This window comes from Telopea speciosissima, chromosome 1 (assembly GCF_018873765.1).
Source record: "Telopea speciosissima isolate NSW1024214 ecotype Mountain lineage chromosome 1, Tspe_v1, whole genome shotgun sequence".
NCBI lineage: Eukaryota > Viridiplantae > Streptophyta > Magnoliopsida > Proteales > Proteaceae > Telopea > Telopea speciosissima.
Window position 1 is genome coordinate 23284045 of NC_057916.1, and position 26076 is coordinate 23310120.

The 26076-nt window shown below is 38.7% G+C and overlaps 1 protein-coding gene across 2 annotated transcripts; it reads left to right on the plus strand.

Moving 5' to 3' along the window:
• Positions 1-5550: 5550 nt before the first annotated feature.
• LOC122661971 (indole-3-glycerol phosphate synthase, chloroplastic-like) lies at positions 5551-24567 on the plus strand. 2 transcript variants are annotated; one of them, XM_043857511.1, is made up of 10 exons: positions 5551-5797; positions 6685-6945; positions 7054-7230; positions 8630-8704; positions 8814-8858; positions 8954-9118; positions 11714-11792; positions 14964-15046; positions 15197-15265; positions 24456-24567. In XM_043857511.1, exons 1-10 carry the CDS (start codon positions 5663-5665, stop codon positions 24537-24539), a joined length of 1173 nt encoding a protein of 390 aa, XP_043713446.1. In that variant the 5' UTR covers positions 5551-5662; the 3' UTR covers positions 24540-24567. The 2 variants fall into 2 exon arrangements, with proteins under 2 accessions (XP_043713446.1, XP_043713435.1); XM_043857500.1 differs by lacking the exon at positions 24456-24567 and adding an exon at positions 15843-16004 and having other exon boundaries at positions 5555-5797.
• The last annotated feature ends 1509 nt before the right edge of the window (positions 24568-26076 follow it).

The window sequence follows — 26076 nt, forward strand, 5'->3', positions numbered from 1 at the left end:
ACCAATAAACAAAACAAGAAAAGAAAGAATCATCAAGACAATAATGAGCCTTCTTTCAAGAAGAAGAAACTTACTTATTTTGTGTGTGGTAAGCTAGGACACTTCAAGAAAGATTGTCGATTCAGGAAGAAAAATTCTGAAAAGGTGAACCTAGTTGAAGACAACGTCTTTATTACTATGGTTACGGAAGCAAATTTGGTTGAAAAATCAAAAGATTGGGTATTGGATACCGGTGCCACAAGACATATTTGTGGTGATCTGAAGATGTTTTCCTCTTATTCCATGAATACAGAGGATAAAAAGGTATTTATGGAGAATTTCTAAAGTGCTCCTGCTATGGGAAAAAGAAAAGTAACTTTGAAACTCACTTCAGGGAAGACTATGGTTCTCACCAATATTCTTCATGTGCCGGATATTAGGCGCTATTTAATTTCAATTCCTTTGCTTAATAAAATAGGAATGAAATTGACTTTTGAAAGTGATAAGGCGGTTATCACTAAAAATAATGTTTTTGTGGAGAAGGGATACCTCAGTGAGGGGTTGTTTGTACTAAGTGTTGGAAATATTGTAATTGAGAAAACTAGTACTTCTTCTGCTTATATGATTGTCTCTTTTAACTTTTTTGATTTATGGCATGGTAGGTCGGGTCATAGTAGTGTGAAATATATCACCAAACTATGTAAGTTAGGTATGATCACCAATAAGGTGGAACCCCCCGTGAACAAATGTATAACTTGTGTAGAGGCAAAGTTAACCAAAAAGCCTCACAAGACTATGGATAGGAAAAATGATCTCTTGGAATTAATCCATAGTGACTTATGTGACTACAAGTCATATGAGTCTAGGGGAGGAAACAACTATGTCATAACTTTCATAGATGACCACTTTAGATATACCATGGTATATTTACTCAAATCAAAGGATGAGGCCGAAAAGGCGTTTATGTCTTACAAAATGGAAGTTGAAAATCAACTTGGTAAAAAGGTTAAGAGACTTAGAACCGATAGAGGAGCTGAGTACTTTAACCTTGATAAGTTTTGTGAGGAAAATAGAATTATCCATGAAACAACCGCTCCATACCAATCGGAATCAAATGGGGTTGCCGAAAGGAAAAATAGGTCTCTTAAAGAGATGATGAACTCTATGTTATTGAGTTCAGGTGTACCACTTGATATGTGGGGGAAAGCCATATTATCGGCATGTTATCTATCAAATAGAATCCCACATAGCAAGACTGGTATGGTTCTATTTAAGAAATGGTTTGGTAGGAAACCAAGTCTAAAACATCTACGGTTTTGGGGTTGTTTGGCTAAGGAGTTGTTACCGGATTCCAAGAAAAGAAAATTGGGACAAAAAACATATGATTGTGTATTTTTGGGTTATGCTACAAATAGTACGGTATACCGGTTCATGGTGATCAAAGCCATGGATGATGTTATTGAACAAAATAGCATCATAGAATCAAGAGATGTTGAGTTTTTTGAAAATTTATTTTCCTTTAAGTCCATCTTACCTATAAGTAAGGATAGTCAATTGACTAATGGGAAAATTGAGTCAAATGAAAGGGTTACCAATCAAGAATTGAGTAATGATGACAAAAGTTGGCCTAGGATGAGCAAGCGACTCAAAAGACCCAAATATACAGATGATGAGTGGCTTGTCTATTTAGTAGACAAGGATCCTCTTACATACAAAGAAACTATTACATCACTGGATGCTGTCTTTTAGAAAGAGGTAATCAAGAGTAAACTAGATTCAATCTTGGCGAATAACACTTGGGAATTGGTGGATTTACCATTCGGGTCCAAAACTTTGGTAACCAAGTGGATATTTCGAAAGAAATTAAAAAGTGATGGGTCACTTGATCGTTTCAAGGTCAGACTTGTTGTCAAAGATTTTAGGCAAAAGCCTAATATTGATTACTTTGACACATTTGCCCCGGTGTCTAGAATTGCCACGATAAGGGTTATGTTGGCAATGGCGTCAATATATAACCTGGTAATCCATCAAATGGATGTGAAAACGGCATTTCTTAATGAGGACTTAGAGAAAAAAATTTACATAAAGCAACCAGAAGGTTGTGTTGTAATTGGCCAAGAGCGAAAGGTTTACAAACTTAAAAAAATCCTTCTATGGATTGAAGCAAACATCGAAGCAATGACATGAAAAATTGGACAAGATTCTAATTTCAAATGGATTCGTTGTAAACGACGTTAAAAGATGCTTATATAGTAGGTTTCATGGTGGTAGGGGTGTATTCATACTACTCTATGTAGATGATATGCTCATAATGGGAACAAACTTGAAAATGGTTAATCAAGCTAATAAACTTTTGGTGTCTAGTTTTGACACAAAAGACTTAGGAGAGGCTGATATGATCCGTGGGATCAAAATCACCAAGCAAGGAAATCATATTTCATTATCCCAAGCCCGTTATGCAGAAAACATACTTAAAAAGTATGGGTACCATGAAGTTTCAGCGGTTAAAACACCTTTTGATATGGGGTGTCCTTGAAAAGGAACCTAGGTGAGCCAGTGAATCAAAAAAGATATGCTCAAATTATTGGTTCGGTCACATATCTAATGAATTGTACGCGTCCAGATATTGCCCTTGCGGTAGGAAAGTTGAGTCAACATACTCATAATCCAAGTAAGGAACATTGGAGCGCGGTTGATAGGTTATTAAGGTACCTAAAAGGCACTATAAACTATAGTTTACACTATAGTGGTAAACCAGCGGTTTTGGAAGGGTATTGTGATGCAAATTGGATTTCGGATACAAACGAGTCCTTAGCTACTAGTGGATATGTGTTTACACTAGCAGGCGGTGCAATCTCGTGGAAGTCCACAAAGCAATCTTGTGGGACAGGCTCTACCATGGAAGCTGAGTTCATAGCCTTGGAAAAGGCAGGAACGGAAGTCGAATGGCTTAGAAATTTAATGGCGGGTATTTTATTGTGGCAAAAATCAGCGTCATCGGTATCACTACATTGTGATAACCAAGCGGCTATACATCTAGCCAAGAACCGGATATACAATGGTCAGAGGAGGCACATAGCCTCAGACACAACCTTGTGAGATAGTACATAGATGAAGGAATGATAGCTATCGATTATGTGAAGTCAGAAAGTAACCAAGCTGACATGTTCACAAAGCCTATGTCTGTCAAGAACTTGTGTAGTGCATCTACAGGAATGGGGTTAATGCCTAATCCATAGGTCATGTGATGGACACCCTACCTATGTGAAGAGGCTAAATGCATGAATTAGGTTCAAGGGGTACAAACGAAATCACTGGTTGATCGGTTTTGTACTACTACTTGTATAAATATTCATTCCAAGCTGTAGATGGTGAAAGTAGTACTACCACAAAGAAAGAGGTTGAGCGGTAAAGCTCTTAATTAGTCTAATCCCACGAAATGTGGGGGTGTGTCAGTTGTGGTGCACACCAGTGACTAACCTAAGTGAATGTAGGGGGTGTGGCCGCCGCCGATGAGAATTTATAGGCGAGTTCTCTAAAACATTCACGAGTTCAAGATAAGGGATATGGCCGGTTCAAAAGTCCAAAGTGATTTTATGATGGGTAGCGCAAGAGTCGACCTATGGGATATGGTTGATGGGATGGTCAGCTACACCAATGAGAAAAGGTTCAAGGAGTCTGACTCCACCTCTACTCTGTAGCACAGTTCATTAGACCTAGTGTAGGTTCAAGTCCGGAAGACACCTACAACGATGTGTCCTATAGTGTCTAATTCAGTCACAGCATGTGTGTCTCGTGTCGTTTTGAAACTTGTGGGGGATTGTTAGATTTAAAATATATTTAATATATATTTTATTTTATTTTAAGTTTCAAAATGTTTTGATTGCTTTGTTATGGTGTAGGACCCATGTGATCAAAGAAGTAATTCCAAAGGTTGTAACATTCTATAGGTACCCTAAAGTCTATTCATGGTCACTATCATGAGTGGGAAGGTGGGTCAAGGATATTGAATGAGATTGATTTCTCAATTCATGACCATAGGTGATGTCTCTCCCTTTATGGGGTATTAAGGCCTTTATGATCCTTAGTGGAGAATGACCCCTTATGGGGTTTTAAGATCTTTATGGTCTTAGTGGAGAATGAATGAATTTTGAGGTCATTTATGACCCTTAGTGGGGAATAACCATGAATTTGGAATTAACCTCCAATTCATGTCCATATTCATGTCCATAAATCTTATTCTTCAATTTGGTCATAAGTGGATGGTTATTCTTGGGAATTCCAAGGGAGTGCAAGGATTGGTCTTGGACCTATATAAACCCAACCAATTGCTTTGTAAGAGACATGTTTGGATACATGTTCATGCCCATATTTAGCAATCACTAAGAGTATTATTCTCTCTCTCTCTCTTTTCTTCTAAGTGTGTTAGAGGGTTGCTGTGTTGAAGCTCTTGGCTCTTTCAAGGGACTAGAAGGACTACTTCATCTTCTAGTTGGAGGTTGTTTTATCTTGGGGTAGTGGTGCAGAACACTCCTTGGCAGTAGGAGGCATCAATTACCTTAAAGGCAACACCACAAGTGTGACTCAACCTCAAACTTGTTCAAGTTATTGCGGGTGTGGTTCTACATCAAATCCAAGCTTTGGTCTTCTCATTTCAGCCAAAGGTCAAGCCTAGTTTCTACTGCTTAATCTATTGTATTGCAATTCGTATTGTTTCAATTATTTGTAAGGAATTGTAATATAATTACCCAACAGTATAGTGCCTACACTAGTGCAAGGGCCAATGAGAGTGTGCATAGAGACATTGATTTGGACGATATCACAGGGGTTGAATGGTCTTTTAGTGCCCTCTTGTGTTTGGACACAAGAAACACACAATTGGTTAGTGTTTTTTTTTTTCATTTTTTTTTTATAATTATTACTTGTGTCTTATTATATTATTTTGTAGACGAGCTAAATTCAAAATTCAAAATTATCACTCAAAATTCAAAAATACCAGGCTGCCATCTACCAATAATTGGATCAACATGAAATCAACATGGCGGCCTATGAGTTGAGCATTTCACGATGGCCGTTCAACCCCAGGTCGCAAAGGATCCAAATCCTATTAGGGTTCTCTCTTGAATGCTCTAATACTATAAAGAGTATGTACATTTGTAAGTGTTGAAACTTAAACAAAACTAGGAATACATTAGCTGTCTAACTACTAGTTGTTATTAACAGAAAAAAAAACACTAACCTAACTGGAATCTAAACTAACTATTAACCGTTTCACAACTTGCTGTAACAAGTATAAGTAGTTTTTCCAATTAGGTGTGATCGGTTTGACATAAGTAACTGATTCTGTCTTCGGATGTTACAGAATATGTAACTGATTCTGGTTTGTATAGGCAGGAAGGAAGTAATTTACTCAAATACCCCTATATTTCCATTTTCCCTCTTAGCATTTTTCTACAAATATTTGCACGTGAATCTTTTCTTGGACCATTGATTGCAGAGTGACCGGTCACCGGAGCGGACAGCGGAGGGGGATCTTTGTTTTGTTTCGGTCTCGAGACTCCCCACTCCTAACAGAGTTCGTGTCTGAAAAAAATCGCCTTCTACCTCTCCTATAAATTTATATCGGATATTTCAAGAAATTTTCTGCCTCGGGGTTTTGAAATTCTATATTTGAGCAAAAAAAATGGAAGCGACATGCGTTGGAGCAGCGCTCAGGTTTTCGTTTCCGAACGTTTCTGATAGATGCAGGAGACATTTCACGGGTAGAGATGGCGGAGCTAAAACTGTTTCCTTACGCGCCACCATTAGAGCGCAGCAGGTTGGCAATGTTCTTGATTCTGGATATTTCCCCGATACACTAAACTAGGTTTTGTAATCTTGCATGTGAAATTTCTAACTTGGTTGTCGAATTTTCGAGTTACAATTGCCATTTTTTTTTGGAGCTGATGGTAATGAGTGTGTATGGTTGTTGTGTTGATTAAACATTTCGGAAGGATTTTTTTATGTGTTTTTTTTTTCTTCTTTCTCTTCTTTTCTAGATATGGCCGAGGTCTAATTTATGGATTTTGCTGGCGTTTGGATTGGTTTAGCGATTAATAATGGGAAAAATAACGGAAGTAGCGTATATGCCTTCTTAGTTTTTTTTTTTTTTTTGGGGGGGGGGGGTGTGGGGGTGGTTTAAAATATGCCTTCTTAGCTGATTGTTGCAGCTGTGATTATTATTGCAGTTAGGATGATACCCATAAATATCAGGGGCTTGGAGCTCCAAAATGTATTTGGACTGGAAGTTTATGTGCCATTCTTTTGGTCTAATTCAAATACTGATCAGAAGCTTAGATTTACATCACAGTAAATGGTCGGCTGAGGAAGATCAGTGCAAAACCAGATTTGTTAGATGTAGAGTTCAACATGTATGATGTAAAATGAGATAAGCAGTTTTTCCTCCCCCCCCGTCCTCATTTCCGAAGTCAGTAATATTGAAAAATAAAGAGATATATGGATGGCTATACTTCCTCGGCATCTGTTAATGTATACAAATATCATTAAAATTCTAAATGAATTTCCTTGTGCCAATAATTGTGAAACCTAGCTAGAGTTAGGCTTAAATTGAGTTGAATCTGTCTGAAAAATCCTAACTATAATACAAAGATTCCTCCGTAAGTAACATATAATTAGGTCTGAGTTTTTTTTCGTGCATTTTTGCAGTCTCAGTCTAAGGATGTCTCTGCTACACTTTCTCCAACAAGTGATTCTGCTGTTGATGCCCTTAAAATCAAGGAGTGGGAAGTTGGAAGATTCCAAGATGAAATAGCAGCCAGCCAGGGTATCAAAATTAGAAGACGTCCTCCTACTGGCCCCCCTTTGCACTATGTGGGTCCGTTTGAGTTCCGGTTACAGAATGAGGGCAATACTCCGCGTAACATTCTAGAGGAAATAATATGGAATAAGAACGTGGAAGTCTCACAAGCAAGTTCACAACTGCAGTTTTGGAATCCTTAAAATTGTGTATCTGTATTTCTGTAATGATTACCCCATAATTTTGATTTTGTTTCCATTTTTTATCCCTTCCTCCAGTTAAAAGAGAGAATTCCTCTGTCTGCGCTGAAGAAAGCTAACGATAATGCTCCTCCTGTTAGAGACTTTGTTGGGGCTTTGCGGGCATCTCATCTGCGAACTGCTTTACCAGCCTTAATTGCTGAAGTCAAGAAGGCTTCTCCAAGCCGAGGAGTGTTAAGAGAGGACTTTGATCCGGTAAAATCGGCTACATAAGCCAAATTTTCCTAGATTTTGTTTCCGTCTTGCTATTATCCACTCTGCTTCTACCCTTTATTGACGGAAGTACTATACAAAACTTAATCACCCTTTGACAATTCTATCTTTGAGTGCCTATGAAGCTGAATGGTAGAAAGATTGAAGTAATATAGTGGCATAATATATGTTTGAATAGTTTCGTTTTTCTCCCATTACCTCTGCTACTGTGTTTTACAGTGTTTTAGACTGTCAAGTTGACTTCCCTCATTGCGATGGGCAGTGCATATCTACCCTGCAAGGACTTGTCCATAGCCTGATCCCCACTCAAACTGGTAGATTATTAGCTTATTATCATAAATGCATGTTGAACTAATTGAGTGTATGCAAACATCTCCCATAGGGGACAGGTACCAATAGGGATGATCAGAGTTCCATTTGATGGGAACTGCTGCAAAGTGCAAAGTTGTATATAACACATTACACATTTAGTTTGCATTCATAGCTTCAGCTAGTATTGGCCCCAAATTCCCTTTCATGTAAATCTATTTTTTTGTGATCAATCAACAGCTTTTACTGTGGCTGATTAAAACCAAAATAGAAGTCTTGTTAACCCAGTGTTACTGGTTTAGAGTTGAAGTTTGGACTGTTAATTACGTGTACCTGCTGAACATTGGGTTAGATGAGGGGGCTGGACAAAATCTGAAACTCTTTCATGAAGAAATGTTGGTGAATGACACCTCTTGGGTATGGCAATTCTCAGCCCAGCCTGCCTCACCCACCCTAACCCACCAGATCCCAGCCAAGTAGTAAATTGGATAAAATGGGGTTGGCCCTGATAGCTTGACCGTTGAGTGGGCATGTTTCTGTACCTGATGGACTGGTTTTTCCCTCTAAATCCTGTGAAGCCTGCCTGAACCTGCGTGGGCTGCCCAATTGCATGACCAAGTCCACCTAATTGCCAAGTAACCTGCTTTTTGAGGTCACTACTTTTGTTTTGGATTTTAATTTTTAGCAGGCTTTTGAACCATGGAAACAGCCTCTCCGCGAAGGGGGGGTAAGGCTGTGTACATTTGACCCTCCCAGACCCTGCAGTAGCGAGAGCCTCGTGCACTGGGATACTCTTTTTTGAACCTGTTGATAATAAATGGGCTGGGCTTAGGCTTGAGCTTGGGCATTCCTCTCCATTGTTTGCTCCCACATAATAATCAGGTGGGTTGGCACTGTCATGCCCAAAACACTCAACCCAACCCATCTGAACCCGCAGGGTTGCTGCCCTATCTTTTCTAACTGAAAAGACCTTTGGAACTGAGTCTTCCAAGAAATTTTTTTATTTCAACTTACCGTATTTATTTGGAATTATTCTCTCTCAATGCATAGTCTTCATTTGATCATGAAACAGCTAGAAATAGCTAAAGCTTATGAGAAGGGTGGGGCAGCATGCCTTAGTGTTTTGACAGATGCAAAATACTTCCAGGTAATATTGTCTGTTTGAGATAGCTATTGCTAGATCTTCTTTTTTTTTTAATTGGGGGAGGGGGGGATTGGATGGAGTGTACTGAATATGAGTCATATTTGTTTTCCAGGGGAGCTTTGAAAATCTGGAGATCATACGCAATGCTGGAGTAAAGGTTTGCCTCATTAAATGTCTTATATGCTGTTTCATCTGTACCTGTCATACTTATGCTTTAAATATTGGTTTCGCTGACTTGGACGAAAAATACAGTGCCCTCTTCTCTGCAAAGAATTCATCATTGATGCCTGGCAAATTTTCTATGCTCGAACAAAAGGGGCAGATGCAATTCTTTTGATTGCTGCTGTGTTGCCTGATCATGACATAGGTTACATGACTAAGATATGCAAAATTCTTGGGTTGGCTGCACTGGTTGAGGTATGAGGAATTCTTTTCCCTTGTTGTAATTGACTTTATTCCTTTTGTTATCAAACTGGATTTGATTCCACAATTATTTGTCGCAGTAAAGTGGAGTTTATTTATTCAAGATTAAATACGAACTCTAACTGGCCTTGGGTCTTCAAATTTAGTTCACTCTTTGGTCCTTTTATTAGTTTCTTCATGTTTTTATTGCTTCTATGTTATTGCTGGCCAAGTTTCTCTAGTTGCTTCATTTCAAGGATCTGGGCTTTGAGTACCTAAAATTTTGATTCAGGTCCTTATTTTCGTCTCTTATTTCATGAAAATATTTCAACATTTAACATATATATGAAAATAAAGAGAGTCATAAAAAAAACTTCAGGAAATGAACAACTATGAACCAGTACATGCCTAAGAACCATTATATTAAGCAAGCAAAAGATATGTGAGAAGATCAATTGTGACAAACATTTGGGATGTTGGGATTCATTTTACACTTAAATGTTGGTGCACAATCATACTCACTGAGTAAGACATCACTTTGAAGTAAATATCTGCATCATAAGTAATACATCATCCGACATACAAAAACTAGGCTTGAACTTGGATCTTTCATGTAAAAGTTCTGGAGAAATGGTTATTGCCCCAACTTTCAAACACTTCTCTGATTAAATCATCATTAGACCTTCTGATCCTAGCTCAGATGCATTAATGGATGCCATTTTTTATGCTTTTGCATATATTAGAATTTCAAAGATCACTTACAGAATAAAAAGAAGGGAAAATATCATCCCCCTCCCCTCTAAGTATTCATAATATCAACCCAATCCCCAAGTTTTGAATAATGATAATGCCCTCCCCTACTTTCCCAAGATTCTATCAACCGTACCCTAACCGTTAAAAAACGCTATTAAGTGATGATGTGGCACGTACAAAATTTCTAAAACCCCAAAATACCCTTAACACAGCCCAACCCAACCCAACCCTAACCTAACCTAACATTCTCTCTCCTCTCTCACTCCTCCCCATCCCTCGTTTCTCTTTCTTTCTTCTCCGGTGAACACCACCACCGTCACACCTGCAGCTCTTCTTCTCCTGCGAAACCTCAAGCCGTAGAATGGTTTGGTGCAAGAGATAAAAAGAAGAAAGGGAACCAACTCAGTACTCTCTCAAGCCTCCCCTCTGGCTTCCCTCGTTCAACTCATCTCTATAACCCTCGGTATTCCAGGCGACGGCTGGCGTCGGTATCCTTTCTTACGTCTCCCTCTCTCACTGCCGGCGCACCCTCCCCTCCCCTCTCCTCTCTCACCAGACCTTCCCAAATCGATTCACAGCAACTCTTCTCTCTCTTCCGCGAAGAAATGCAACCACAGCGGCACCAATGGATGAATCAACGCTCTGAATCCTCTGAAACTGCTCCATTCCTCATTATTATTATTCTTCTAACTAAAATTCTGCCACAGTTGCAGACGATCGAGAGAAAACAAAAAAACCAGAGAAATTTCCTCTCTCTCTCTCCGTTTCTCTGCTGTGTGGTGATTAGAACTTGGAAGAAAGGAAAGTGTAGTTATTGGTTTAACGACAATGAAAGTGTGGGGACCATACACAATATACACGTGATTAAAGTAGGATCAGGTTTCTGTTGGGTGGAACTGGAAGGAAAGAGGGGAAATTTCCAAAAATAATTTTAGTGGATTCGTGATTCCTTCGTGCTTTTGACTTCAATTTTTAACTATGGAGTCTCAGCATCACTGCAACTGAAGTGACCCAAAGCTTTATCTTCTCTCCCTTCTCAGTTCGTCTCTCTACTGCTCCTTGACTGGATTTTAAGTACTCTGTTGCAACAATAATTATGACACATATTATTACTTCTAAGGAATCCCTACAAATTTTATGAGCGATTCTTTGAATTGGAAGCACTCAAATTCTATTCGTTTTAGAACAAAGAGAGAATATCAGGGGGGAAGAAAGAAAGAAAAATGAGGGATGGGGAGGAGTGAGAGAGGAGAGAGAATGTTAGGTTAGGATTGGGTTGGGTTAAGGGTATGTTGGGGTTTTAGAAATTTTGTACATGCCACATCATCACTTAATGGCGATTTTTAATGGTTAGGGTCCGGTTGATAGAATCTTGGGAAAGTAGGGGAGGGCATTATCATTACTCAAAACTTGGGGATTGGGTTGATATTATGGATACTTAGAGGGGAGGGGGATGATATTTTGGGTTTCTTTTTAAAAAAAGAGTTGGATCTTTATTTTTCAAATCATTGTATATGTATTACAACATTTGTGTTTCTGTCAAATTTGTTGCAAATGGAGATGCATTGCTATATTTCAATTGAAAATGCATGATTAAAACCATACTTTCCAACAAGGGAGCTTTTAGAAAAAATAAATTTAGTCGTTTGGAAAAATGAATTCTCTTTTAGCCTTGACATTTCATGTGCTTTAGGAGACAGTAAATCTATTTAGTTCATCTGTCTAAATCAAGGCATAGGTGATCGGTCTATAATGCTTGAGTTAAACTTAATTTTCTTGCAAGGAAAAAATATATCTCTCTTCTCCGAAGCATTACTGTTAACTATTCTAATTTCTTTTTATTTCTCTTATGGATAGGTGCACAATGAAAGAGAAATGGATCGTGTGTTAGGAATTGAGGGGGTCGAACTTATTGGCATCAACAACCGTGACCTTGGTAATATTTGCCTCTTACAGAATTTTCTTATGTTGTTGAACTCTAATTATTTAAGCCTTATTGAAGTTATTCCTTTATGGCTGGCTATTTCTGGCTTGCGAAGGGCAGATTTAATGGCTGCATAGATTGAATGTGTTTTGGATTGGACACATTTCAAATTTGTGGCGCATCTCAAGTGTGGCTCACTATTCTTACAATAACTTTACTATTGCATTTTGTTCTTTCAAATTCACATCTGTTAAGTTGCTTTGGGGATTTATTTATAGCCATCTGCCATTTGTGAACCATGTTTACAACTTAGAGGCTTCACCAGTACACTCTAGCTCAATTATTACTTCGTATTTTTTCTTGTTATCAAAGGTTCTATGTGGATGAGAAGGATTGGTTTTCTCTGTTGATTGTTTCTAAATATGTCGGAGAAAAAAAGTTATCTAGCTCTCATCCACATAAAACCTTTCCTGTGTCAGCAGGTATAATTTCTCCCGGATAGGTCCAGTGAGATTTTGCTTGCAATTACCACTCACAAAATTTAGCATTTACAAGTACCAGTGGTAATTTCACTGAATTATTGTCATAAACTTGTAAGAGTTCTAATGAAAGGTAATAAATGGGTTGGAGAGGTCACTTTCGGTTTAGCAGGTTCAACCCGAAATGACCTGATTACTTGGTGTCCGTTGTGTGGTGGCCTGAAATTTAGTTACCATGGATTTAACTGGTTGTGTTCATGTCGGGTTGGCAATTTGAATCAGGTAATGCAACTCCTAGGCTTTATGTGGCAGTTGTCGAACGGTGTGGCAACTGAAGAGGGGGTGAATTGGGTGTAGGATAACTTCTTTAACTTTTTCAACTCACTTTAGGGATGATAGAGGGAATTTGGAAACTAAAACAAACACACAAAGGGAAGACACAAATTTATAATGGTTCAGTCCTCTTGACTTACATCCACTCCCAATATCTCCTTACTCTTGGCTTGCCACTATCACAATTGGACTTCCCAAAGGTACCAATCAAAACTTTACAAGTTGTTTCCAAGGACTCACAACTAATCCGGTAGTTCTCCCGGATTCACTACCAAACCCAATCCGTTACTCGGTGGATCAGTCCATCTACATCTTCTCACAAGGTTGGTTGAGTTTTTCAACTCAATTTATAAAGCCTCTAATTAGACAAATATACCAATTCAAAGAACAACAGAACCCTCACATAGGGTGGATTTACAAATCAATGCTCACTTTATTCCCGACAATGTAATTAGCCAAAGATACTAAGTTCTGTACCAAGATAATGTCCTAAGGTTGTTAGTGGCAGAGTGCACTAAGTACCCAGATATATAGCCCATCTCTAACTGTAAAAAACCAGCCGTCTTTTTACTGTTGGAGCTCTCGCGGTCGAACTTGAGCTCATCGTGGTTGACACCGGCAAGTGCCATTGCTCCAACGCCTTTTTATTTTTGCCACCAAACAGAGGGCGGTCGACTTCGATATACTCACAGTCAACCTCAGGTGTTGACCTAGTCATTTTGAGCTAAATCCTGGACCTCCGAAGCCCAACCCCTAGCCACTGGAACTTTCTTCAGTGGCTAGAGGTTGACCCCATGTGGTCAGCGTGCCAATCTAGCAGTTGGCTCTTGGTGCTTCCTATTTGCCTGTATGCCTCGATTTGATCCAAGTTTTGGTATTTCTTCATATCCTAAGATATTCTAGGCCACTTTGACTTGTCCAAGTATGCATATTTTTACCATTCTATGGTTTGGAGGCAAGTCAAGTCCCCCTTTTGGAGGGCTCCTGCCTTTAGTCCAACTTGGGCTATTTGACCAATTATAACTCTTAAGGCCTATTAAGCTGTGGTAACTTTACAACTTAGGATTACAAATGATTACACCATTGAAAAATAAATTCTTAGTCTAGAAGCCTAAGGTAGATACTCTTCAAGTCTTTAATTCCATTGATGTTTGGTGAAGAGCTTGACATTTGGCTTCCTTGTCACTTGAGCTCTTAGATGATCTGCAAATGTCTTGAATCTTCCATTCACTTGTATTGGTGATGTTTCATTGGTGCCCACGGCTCAGTGATCCATTTGGCTTTCTTGGCTTGTGGATGCTTGATGTCTTGATATTTGAGAAGGATAAATATATGCCTAATGAAGTCTCTAGCTTTTACATCACTCAACACACATGTTAGAATCACCAAAACAATATATGCAATATGCAATATTCCCATTGTAGTCCATTGAGAATGGATTTAAGTCCTTTTCAGTTGCACCAGCAATCAAGGGAGGTTGATAGTGAAAAGAGTGGTGAAGCAGAGGCTGTAACTATTCACTAGACTTGAGCTAGGAGCACTCTAGGAGTTATTCCTTGCACATGAAAGCATCATATCTTCGAAGGAATTTGGTCATACTGCCGAGTAAAATTTCTTCATTGCTTATGTAAAAATAGTAGTATGGGAGACTTCAGATTTGGCTTCTAAAGGTTAAATAAGGACAGCTTAGAACCACAATATGAGTAGGACCAAAGCCAGACATACATTAAAATGAAATTGACTAAACTAAAAGCCACCACCAAACAAAGAGAATGAAGCCAAATTGTAAATTGCCCGATGGCCAAAATAATGATAAATTAGATAGAACACTGTGTTAAATGCATGCCAGTACGGCTGCTCTTGGATTGGGACAAATCTTTATTCTTTTGGGCCCCTCCGGATTATTACTCCTTGTCCAAAATTTCCCCAGCCTACTGTACAAAGTCAGTTTCTTGTTATTCAGATAGCATATGATACAAAAATACTCTACAGCATACCATTACATATAGATGGAAGAAGTTTAGTCTTGATTAATATAAAACGGCCAAGGTTTCCTCCATGGTTAATGGGAGAAGCTTGCTTCCATGGTCCATTTGCTGCCGTATTGCAGCTTTGTTGGCACTCAAATTTTATGGAAATGTTTTCAGCAGCATCTTCTGTTGGTCTAATTTCAATCCTTTTGATTTCTTCTGTGGACTCAACACTTGACACATAATCTGACTGTCCGAGGGTGGGCTTCCCATCAAAGGGGTTCATGGTTAAATTTTTGGGGGACCGTGGAGGGAAGCCTTTCTCCACAGAGCTGTGAAAAGTCATGTACCCATATAGTAATTGGTCTCAAAGTAATTTGTTGGTGTTGGATTCCCTGCAGAAACATTTGAGGTTGATATTAGTAATACAAGAAAGCTTCTCGAGGGAGAACATGGCCAAGTGATCCGACAAAAGGACATCATTGTAAGTGGTTTTTTTGCTTATTTCAGTTTTATCTAGTGGGGCTATATTTGTCATAAGATTAAATTTCTTCCCTTTAATTTGGGGATTAGGAGGGATGCTACATTGTATTTTTCATGTTTGAATGCGTGTGCATTTTACTCTTCTCTTCAGGTGGTTGGCGAGTCGGGTTTGTTTTCTCCAGATGACATAGCTTATGTGCAAGAAGCTGGAGTTAAAGCGGTAAGCCTTGCACAATTTTAGATATCTGTAAATCGTCTAATACCTATTTTTTCAAACTTTTGCTCCGGTGCATTAGTTTTATATTTTAGAGAAGCAGAATTCATTGCACTCATGTATACCAATAATGCGGAATTCTTGTATTACTAGGATTCAGGATTAGTGGATCTACTTACGAATCAGTGGATCGGATCGGTTTCAACCAAGGCTGATCTGTTCCCAGTTTTAGTTTGGATCAGCAATCCTAGCTTATTTTACTAAAGTATCAGCCAAGGATGGCTCAGCCTATCCAATTCCAATCCTGGATCCTGATCTCCTTGTAGTGAGTTTACCTTGTATGGCTGAGCCCAGTCCGTCGAATTCATTTCCTGCCACCAGCATCCTTTATGGGTCATTGGGTGAACTGGGTCTTAGGACACTGGTTGTACTACTGAGATGGTATTAGATTGGTGTTCACCCTAGAGATGCTTCCATATGTTTGAAGGCATACCTAGCATTTCTGTGGTCATCCAAATTTTTGACAAATGCTTGAGTTTGTTGTTGTTGTTCTAAGGTGAAAATATATTCTTGTGCCTTGTAGGTTTTGGTTGGTGAGTCCATCGTGAAACAAAGTGATCCTAGGGGAGGAATAACACAGCTTTTTGGTAAAGATATTTCTTCATGAATCATGGGCTGCTTTTGTCCTCCCATTCATTCTACAAAGGATTTGATTTGTTGTATACTTTACGGGTAATTATATTTGGAGTATAATTTAAGTAGTATATCCAAAGGCAAGCTTCACCTTACCATTTTGAATTTGTGAGTTGTGACACTTACCCACCTAAGACCTAAGATGAGTGGATTCATGATATGAATGATATATGATACTATGCTTTTGTCCTCCAGTGCTTTTTTTTTTTTTTTTTTTGTTTCTTTTGGGGGGGAGGTGTGGGGGGGGGTGGGGGTTGGGGATCAGCACCTAGGGCACGCCCAGGGGGCATCCAAGGGTGGAGTTGTGCTGCACACATCTCGGCGCATACCTAAGGATGTGTGTGGCACAACCCAACGGCTGGATGCTCCCTAGGCGTGCTGGGCTCCCTGGAGACGAGCTCAACGAGGGAGCACAACAGAGCAAGGTTCCTTTGATCTTCTTCGTAATTTAACCATTACAGGAAGGAAAATTGGCTTTTATTTTTTCTTAGACTATTATTTATAGATTTATAGAGCAAAAAAGTATACAGTAAAAAAAAAAAAAAAAGGGTTTGTTTTCAGTCATGTCTTTGAAAACAAAATGTTGCTTCAAAGCTATCAAATTTGAATCATCAACCAACTTTCAAACCTTTTTTATATCCATGTGAGACATTGAAAAAACTGGAATGCATTAAAGTTGTCCAATATATATCAAATATGAGAAATACATTTGACAAAAGCTTTTGTGCACGGTTGTATGTGAACATAGCTGTGGCTTCAGCCATTGGATGGAGAGAGAGAGGGATGTGTAATACCATATCTACCCTTGCTAGACGAAGGGCTGAAGCATTGGCTGTGTATATACATGGCCATGCATAAAAACTGGGTCCAATACATTTCACTTTATTTATTAATGGAATTTGTACTTGTCGCCATGCATTGTTATAATCAAACAGTAATCATGGCCTTGAATCTATCACGTGGCAGTTCAGATGGGGTTGAAATTTTGTGAAAACATAGATCCCAATGTTTGCATCAAACAGTAATCATGACCTTTTGTTTTTTATTTTTCTTTTACATCAAATAGGTTGCAAATGTAAATTTCTTTTTTTTTTGGGGGGGGGGGGGGGGAAATTACCATATTATCAAGAAATAGTTTTCTACCAAATTACCTATTCAATCTTTCGTTTAACTAAACTATTCAAAATAGAGATATGTTATTACTAAAATGCTATAAACACTACTTGCTCTATGGTAGCCCCACACCTACATACATTTTTTTACATATTTACCCCTAACTATTGCCATAAAAAATGTGTGAAGGTGTTATTAATTGTATGAGCACAGGTGTGACAGATGAGCATAAGTCCATTAACCACTCTCATAGAGGAAAGGGAAGAGGTACCATGGGCATAGCATAGCGCACACAATAAAGCAAGTCCTTCGGACATTTAGTTGAAATTTTTTTTATTCTGTTTTTCGCCTTCCAAACATAACCTAAAGAAAAAGGGCATGCAGCCGAAGGATTTATATTACAGTTCGTATATAGAGAGACAATTTTTTCCCCTCTCCTCTGCCCGGTCAGGTGTTCGAGAGAGACCCAAGCTTATATATACAGTGGAAGCCTTAGAAGAGAAGATGAATAACCCCGAATATTTTAAGTTTTTTATTTCGGTTGAATCTTCTACATCTTCCAAGAATCCACAAGGGCTCGGATTGCGGTAAGCTACACTACACTAATGTGTCACCATATTCAGTTTTTATTTTTTAGTTTTTATTTTTTATTTGGATGTTATTTACTGACGGGATCTTGTTACTTTGTAGAATGATCCAAGACTGTAATTTTCAAAATACGCTTATTCATGTGTAAATAACACCCAAATAAAAAAATAAAAAAAACTGAATATGGTGACACATTAGTGTAGCTTACCGCAATCCGGTCCCTTGTGGATTCTTGGAAGATGTAGAAGATTCAACCAAAATAAACAACTTAAAATATTCGGGGTTATTCATCTTCTCTTCTAAGACTTCCACTGTATATATAAGATTGGGTCTCTCTCGGAGCACCTGACCGGGCAGAGGAGAGGGGAAAAAATTGTCTCTCGATATACGAACTGTAACAATGATTACTGTTTGATTGTAACAATGCATGGCGACAAGTACAAATTCCAAAGGTAAGCTTTTTGGAGTATAATTTAAGTAGTATATCCAAAGGCAAGCTTCACCTTACCATTTTCAACTTGTGAGTTGTGACACTTATCCACCTAAGATCTAAGATGAGTGGATTCATGATATGAATGATATATGATATTATGCTTTAACTTTTTTGTTTTTTTTTGGGGGGGGTGTTGGGGGGGGGGGGGAGAGGTGTGGGGGGTTGGGAACCGGCTCCTCTCTAGGGAGCTCAGCACTCAGGGCACGCCCAGGGGGCATCCAAGGGTGGGACTGTGCTGCACACATCTCGGTGCATGCCTAGGAATATGTGCAGCACAGCCTAACAGCTGGATGCTCCCTGGGCGTGCTGGGCTCCCTGGAGATGAGCTCAACGGAGGAGCACAACAGAGCAAGCTTCCTTTGATCTTGTTCGTATTTTAAGCATTACAGGAAGGAAAATTGGCTATTATTTTTTCTTAGACTACGATTTATAGATTTATAGAGCAAAAAAATATACAGTAAAAAAAAAGAAGAAGTTTGTTTTCAGTCATGTCTTTGAAAACAAAATGTTGCTTCGAAGCTATCAAATTTCAATCATCAACCAACTTTCAAACCTTTTTTATATCCATGTGAGACATTGAAAAAATTGGAATGCATTAAAATTGTCCAATATATATCAAATATGAGAAATACATTTGGCAAAAATTTTTGTGCATGGCTGTATGTGAACATAGCTGTGGCTTCAGCCTTCAGCCATCAGATAGAGAGAGAGAGGGGCAAGGTGTGTAATACCATATCTACCCTTGCTAGACGAAGGGCTGAAGCTTTGGCTGTGTATATACACGGCCATGCATAAAAACTGGGCCCAATACATTTCACTTTATTTATTAATAGAATTTGTAATCATGGCCTTGAATCTATCACATGGTAGTTCGGATGGAGCTGAAATTTTGTGAAAACATAGATCCCAATGTCATCTCTATACATATTAAATCCTAGCTTAATCAGAATTTGCCACATGGCAAAAGAAAATTTAGGATTACAATCAAGGTGCATGGACATACGCAAGTGAATACTGCATTAGATGAGAGGGTAAATGATTGAATCTAAGGCTAAAATTGGACACTTGGCCATACTACGCCATTTCGTAGATATCCAACAGTTGAATGCACACCTCTCACAAATTTTCCAAAATCATACATATATATATAGTTTGATTCAATGTAGGCCATCGATTTATTTAATTTCAAAAACAGCCAGACCTTCAAACTTCAACCACCGAAAAATGTATAGATGGAATAATTTGCTGGAAAACACAGAGGACAAATAGTTCAACTAGAAACACGTTAGACTTTGAAATTGCAGGAAAATGCCATTAAACCTGAAGTAATGCAACCTTGAACTTTAAAATTAGTTTGCCCGAAAAAGTTTTAAGCGCGATGAAAACGAGTAAGAAAACAAACACCTACCAAGGCCGGTAAAACCAACTCTTGTCTATTGATAAACTAGAGATTCTACACATATGAGCACGTCTTTGAAATGCAAGAAAAACCAAACCAATACCAATGAAGAACATAGCTCTTGTGGGGGGGGGGGGGTGAGAGAAGCAAGTCTTTCCGTTGGAAACAAGAGCTCTAGAGAGAGAGAGAGAGAGAGAACGTACCTGCCACAATGGTGGACGGTGGATGATGGCTACCCTAGAACGCTTTACTGCTGCCTGCTCTAATTGTGAAACAATTCTTTTATGACTGCGTTGGAATTTTTATTGGTTTTAAATTAAAGATTCAAATTATTATTTCAGTTTATAAAAGTTGTGTTAAGAGTATTGAGTATTTTTATAGCACCTAAATGATCAATAGGTGGTGCGACTGTGACCATTGGTTGGAAGATTTTTCTTTTGGGAAAAATGTTTTTTAGGCATGTTTTTTGAGAGATCCCTCATGGTGCCTCTTCTTCCTTATATAAAGAGATGAGGTTTTGTCTGTTTCTCTAATAAGTAAGAAGTAATCCTACCTTCTTTTTCTCTAATCTTTCTCTATATTTTGGTTTTGTTTTGTTCAATTAAATGCAACTCTAAAGTAGTCCGACGTGACCCAATAAACGAGTGCAACAACTACTGGAGGGGCATATGAGGCTATTTTTTCTAAGAGAATGATTCACAAGAATCCAACTTGCACCATAGGAGATATCTATAGTCTTAAAAAAAGTGTCCTTTAGCACGACTTAATCCCATTGACTCCTTAAGCTTCTCCATAGAATTTTTTGTTGTTAGTGATGTTGTATTTGGTATTTATCGTCAACTTAATCAACTGCCCTAGCTATATCTATACATATTGATATGTCTGTAACTAGGGGTTTGAGGCTCATACTAAAGCAGGGCTTGAAGAGAGGCATATGTATGCAGCCTTACCCCCCACTTGTTGCAGAAAAACTATTTCTTTGTTTGAATCGGCAACCATCATGTTGCAATAGAAAAACCTTATTGTTGCGCCAACTACGAAAAATTTGTTAAACCAAATGAGCATATTAATAAGACCTTTTGTTTTTTTTAAATTTTTTATACATCAAATAGGTTGCAAATGTAAATTTTTATGGGGGGAAATTACCACATTATCAAGAAATAGTACGTTTTCTACCAAATTACCTATTCAATCTTTCGTTTAACTAAACTATCCAAAATAGAGATATGTTATTATTAAAATGCTATAAACACTACTTGCTCTATGGTAGCCCCACACCTACATACATTTTTTACATATTTACCCCTAATTATCTCCATAAAAAATGTGTGAAGGTGTTATTAATTGTATGAGCACAGGTGTGACAGATGAGCATAAGTCCATTAACCACTCTCATAGAGGAAAGGGAAGAGGTACCTTGGGCATAGCATAGCGCACACGATAAAGCAAGTCCTTCGGACGTTTAGTTGAAATTTTTTTTCTTCTTTTCTCGCCTTCCAAACATAACCTAAAGAAAAAGGGCATGCAGCGGAAGGATTTATATTACAGTTCATATATAGAGAGACAATTTTTCCCCTTCTCCTCTGCCCGGTCAGGTGCTCCGAGAGAGACCCAAGCTAATTTATACAGTGGAAGCCTTAGAAGAGAAGATGAATAACCCCAAATATTTTAAGTTGTTTATTTTGGTTGAATCTTCTACATCTTCCAAGAACCCACAAGGGCCCGGATTGCGGTAAGCAACACTAATGTGTCACCATATTCAGTTTTTATTTTGTTTTATTTGAGTGTTATTTACTGACAGGATCTTGTTACTTTGTAGTTTATATTTTGTCAGTTGCAACATTCAGCTATGAGAATTTTATCTAAAATACTATAAAACCATTTCGTCCCCCTATCCATGTGTATAACAATGAATAAGCGTATTTTGAAAATTACAGTCTTCGATCATTCTACCACAACTCTTCTTAGGTATTCACTTATTACTCTTCCTCTATGTTATTTCCCCAGCACATTCCCCCTTCCTCTTTTTCTCCTTTCCTGATAAGCAAGAACTAGAGAAATTTTATTAAGAGAATGCATCCAATACAAGGCCTCAACTAAGAGAATCTTACAACCCAAAAGAATAAAAATTACATGAAACAACACTATACACTCCCCGGCCAGTCAAACAAAGGATTAGACTTATATTTCACTTTTTATGTTTGGAACTAAAATTTAACTGCAATGAGAAAACCAATCCACCATCAATTCCACTTCCTGAATTCGCAGAGATATTGAAACCCCATTAACCATATGCTATGTTTTAAATACCGTAGACTCTTTAATTAAGCCTTTGATCAGAATCAAATCCTATAGAAACTAATAGCTTTACAAAACCACCTGTTCTTCCCGTTGACATAGAACCAATTGATCAAGGTTCCACCCTATCAGTTCGCCGATTCACTTCAACAGAGATGCAAGAGAGGCAACCGAAAGTACTGTACTATAATTGCAATGAACGGTATGTGTCAGGTCACCGTTGTGAAAAATTGTTTTTGATTGAAGGGAACTATGAGGACAAAGAAGATGTCAAAGCTATGACGTATATGCTTTGGGACTTGAGCCTTGAGGACAAGGCACCTCCTTAGGAGGGAGGAGTTTGTTACATGCATACATCATTGCATTTCCAACGTGGCTGAGAGATAGACGTAGGAAGTAGTGGGGAATTATTGGGAGTACTTAGTTATGTAAGTGATAACTATAGTAGTTCTTACCTATGTAACGGAGAAGTAGTTATCCAGTGCTAGTAGTGAGAGGCCAGGGATTGGAGTGATAGTAGAGAGGTGGGACTGGTTACAACTCTTTTGTAATCTTTAAGTATATCCACCGTAATGATAATGAAGTAGATTAATTATCCTATCAAACTAAATCGGTAGGATCGGAGTCTCCAGCCGCACGATGTGCCCTGAACACCGTCCGGCGCACAAATGCGCTCGAGAGGAGCCAGCCTCTATCCTGCAACGACTTGTCCAAAGCCTGATCCCCACTCAAACTGGTAGTTTATTCGCTTATTATCATAAATGCATTTTGAACTAATCGAGTGTATGCAAATCATCTCCCTTAGGGGATAGGTACCAATAGGGATGATCAGAGTTCCATTTTATGGGAACTGCTGCAGAGTGCAAAATTGTATATAACACATTACACATTTAGTTTGCATTCATAGCGTCAGCTAGTATTGGCCCTAAATTTCCTTTCATGTAAATCTATTTTTCTGTACGTGATCAGTCAACAGCTTTTACTGTGGCTGATTAAAACCAAAATAGAAGTCTTGTTAAGCCAGTGTTACTGGTTTAGAGTTGAAGTTTGGACTGTTCATTACGTGTACCTGCTGAACATTGGATTAGATGAGGGGGCTGGACAAAATCTGAAACTCTTTCATGAAGAAATATTGGTGAATGACTCCTCTTGGGTATAGCAATTCTCAGCCCAGCCTGCCTCGCCTACTCTAACCCACCAGATCCCAGCCGATTAGTAAATTGGATAATATTGGGTTGGCCCTGATAGCTTGACCGTTGATTGGGCATGTTTCTGTACCTGATGGACTGGTTTTTCCCTCTAAATCCAGTGAAGCCTGCCTGAACCTGCGTAGGCTGCCCAATTGCATGACCAAGTCCACCTAATTGCCAAGTAACCTGCCTTTTTGAGGTCACTACTTTTGTTTTAGATTTTACTTTTTAGCAGGTTTTTTGAAGCATGGAAACAGCCTCTCTGCGAAAGAGGGGGGGGGTTAAGGTTGTGTACATTTGACCCTTCCAGACTTTGCAGTAGCGGGAGCCTCATGCACTGGGACACTCTTTTTTGAACCTATCGATAATAAATGGGCTGGGCTTGGGCTTGGGCTCGGGCTTGGGCTTGAGCTTGAGCTTGGGTATGCCTCTCTATTGTTTGCTCCCACATAATAATCAGGTGGGTTGGCACTGCCATGCCCAAAACACTCAGCCCAACCCATCTGAACCTGCAAGGTTGCTGCCCTATCTTTTCTAACTGAAAAGACCTTTGGAACTGAATCTTACAAGAAATTTTTTTTCATTTCAACTTACCGTATTTATTTGGAATTATTCTCTCTCAATGCATTGTCTTCATTTGATCATGAAACAGGTAGAAGTAGCTGAAGCTTATGAGAAGGGTGGGGCAGCATGCCTTAATTTGGGGATTAGGAGGGATGCTACATTGTATTTTTCATGTTTGAATGCGTATGCATTTTACTCTTCTCTTCGGGTGGTTGGCGAATCGGGTTTGTTTTCTCCAGATGACATAGCTTATGTGCAAGAAGCTGGAGTTAAAGCGGTAAGCCTTGCATAATTTTAGATATCTGTAAATCGTCTAATACCTATTTTTTCAAACTTTTGCTCCGGTGCATTAGTTTTATATTTTAGAGAAGCAGAATTCATTGCACTCGTGTATACCAATAATGCGGAATTCTTGTATTACCAGGATTCAGGATTAGTTGATCTACTTACGAATCAGTGGATCGGATCGGTTTCAGCCAAGGCTGATCTGTTCCCAGTTTCAGATTTGATCAGCAATCCTAGCTTATTTCACTAAAGTACCAGCCCAAGGATGGCTCAGCCTATACAATTCCAATCTTGGATCCTGATCTCCTTGTAGTGAGTTTACCTTGTACGGCTGAGCCCAGTCCGTCGAATTCATTTCCTGCCACCAGCATCCTTTATGGGTCATTGGGTGAACTGGGTCTTAGGACACTGGTTGTACTACTGAGATGGTATTAGATTGGTGTTCACCCTAGAGATGCTTCCATATGTTTGAAGGCATACCTAGCATTTCTGTGGTCATCCAAATTTTTGACAAATGCTTGAGTTTGTTGTTGTTGTTGTTCTAAGGTGAAAATATATTCTTGAGCCTTGTAGGTTTTGGTTGGTGAGTCCATTGTGAAACAAAGTGATCCTAGGGGAGGAATAACACAGCATTTTGGTAAAGATATTTCTTCATGAATCTTGGGCTTCTTTTGTCCTCCCATTCATTCTACAAAGGATTTGATTTGTTGTAAACTTTACGGGTAATTATATTTGGAGTATAATTTAAGTAGTATATCCAAAGGCAAGGTTCACCTTACCATTTTGAAGTTGTGAGTTGTGACACTTACCCACCTAAGACCTAAGATGAGTGGATTCATGATATGAATGATATATGATACTATGCTTTTGTCCTCAAGTGCTTTTTTGTTTTTTTCTTTTGTTTCTTTTGGGGGGAGGTGTGGGGGTTGGGGATCAGCACCCAGGGCACACCCAGGAGGCATCCAAGGGTGGAGTTATGCTGCACATATCTCGGCGCACGCCTAGGGATATGTGCGGTACAACCTAATGGCTGGATGCTCCCTGGGTGTGCTGGGTTCTTTGGAGGCAAGCTCAACGGGGGAGCACGACAGAGCAAGCTTCCTTTGATCTTGTTCGTATTTTAAGCATTACAGAAAGGAAAATTGGCTTTTATTTTTTCTTAGCTACGATTTATAGATTTATAGAGCAAAAAAGTATACAGTCAAAAAAAAAGAGAAGTTTGTTTTCAGTCATGTCTTTGAAAACAAAATGTTGCTTCAAAGATATCAAATTTGAATCATCAACCAACTTTCAAACCTTTTTTATATCCATGTGAGACATTGAAAAACTGGAAGGCATTAAAGTTGTCCAATATATATCAAATATGAGAAATACATTTGGCAAAAGTTTTTGTGCACGGCTGTATGTGAAGTTGTGAACATAGCTGTGGCTTCAGCCATTGGATAGAGAGAGAGAGAGGGGCAAGGTGTGTAAAACCATATCTACCCTTGCTAGACGAAGGGCTGAAGCTTTGGCTGTGTATATAAACGGCCACGCATAAAAACCGGGCCCAATACATTTCACTTTATTTATTAATGGAATTTGTAATCATGGTCTTGAATCTACCACGTGGCAGTTTAGATGGGGTTGAAATTTTGTGAAAACATAGATCCCAATGTCATCTCTACACATCAAATCTTAGCTTAATCGAAATTTGCCACATGGCAAAAGAAAATTTAGGATTACAATCAAGGTGCATGGACATACGCAAGTGAATATTGCATTATATGAGAGGATAAATGATTGAATCTAAGGCTAACATTAGACACTTGGCCAATCTACGCCATTTCGTAGGTATCCAATAGTTGAATGCACAACTCTCACAAATTTTCCATAATCATACATATATATTTTGATTCAATGTAGGCCATCGATTTATTTAATTTCAAAAACAGCCAGACCTTCAAACTTCAACCACCGAAAAATGTATAGATGGAATAGTTTGCTGGAAAACACAGAGAACAAATAGTTCAATTAGAAACACCTTAGATTTTGAAATTGCAGGAAAATGCCATTAAACCTGAAGTAATGCAGCCTTGAACTTTAAAATTAGTTTGCCCGAAAAAGTTTTAAGCGCGATGAAAACAAGTAAGGAAACAAACACCTACAAAGGCCGGTAAAACCAACTCTTGTGATCTACTGATAAACTAGAGTT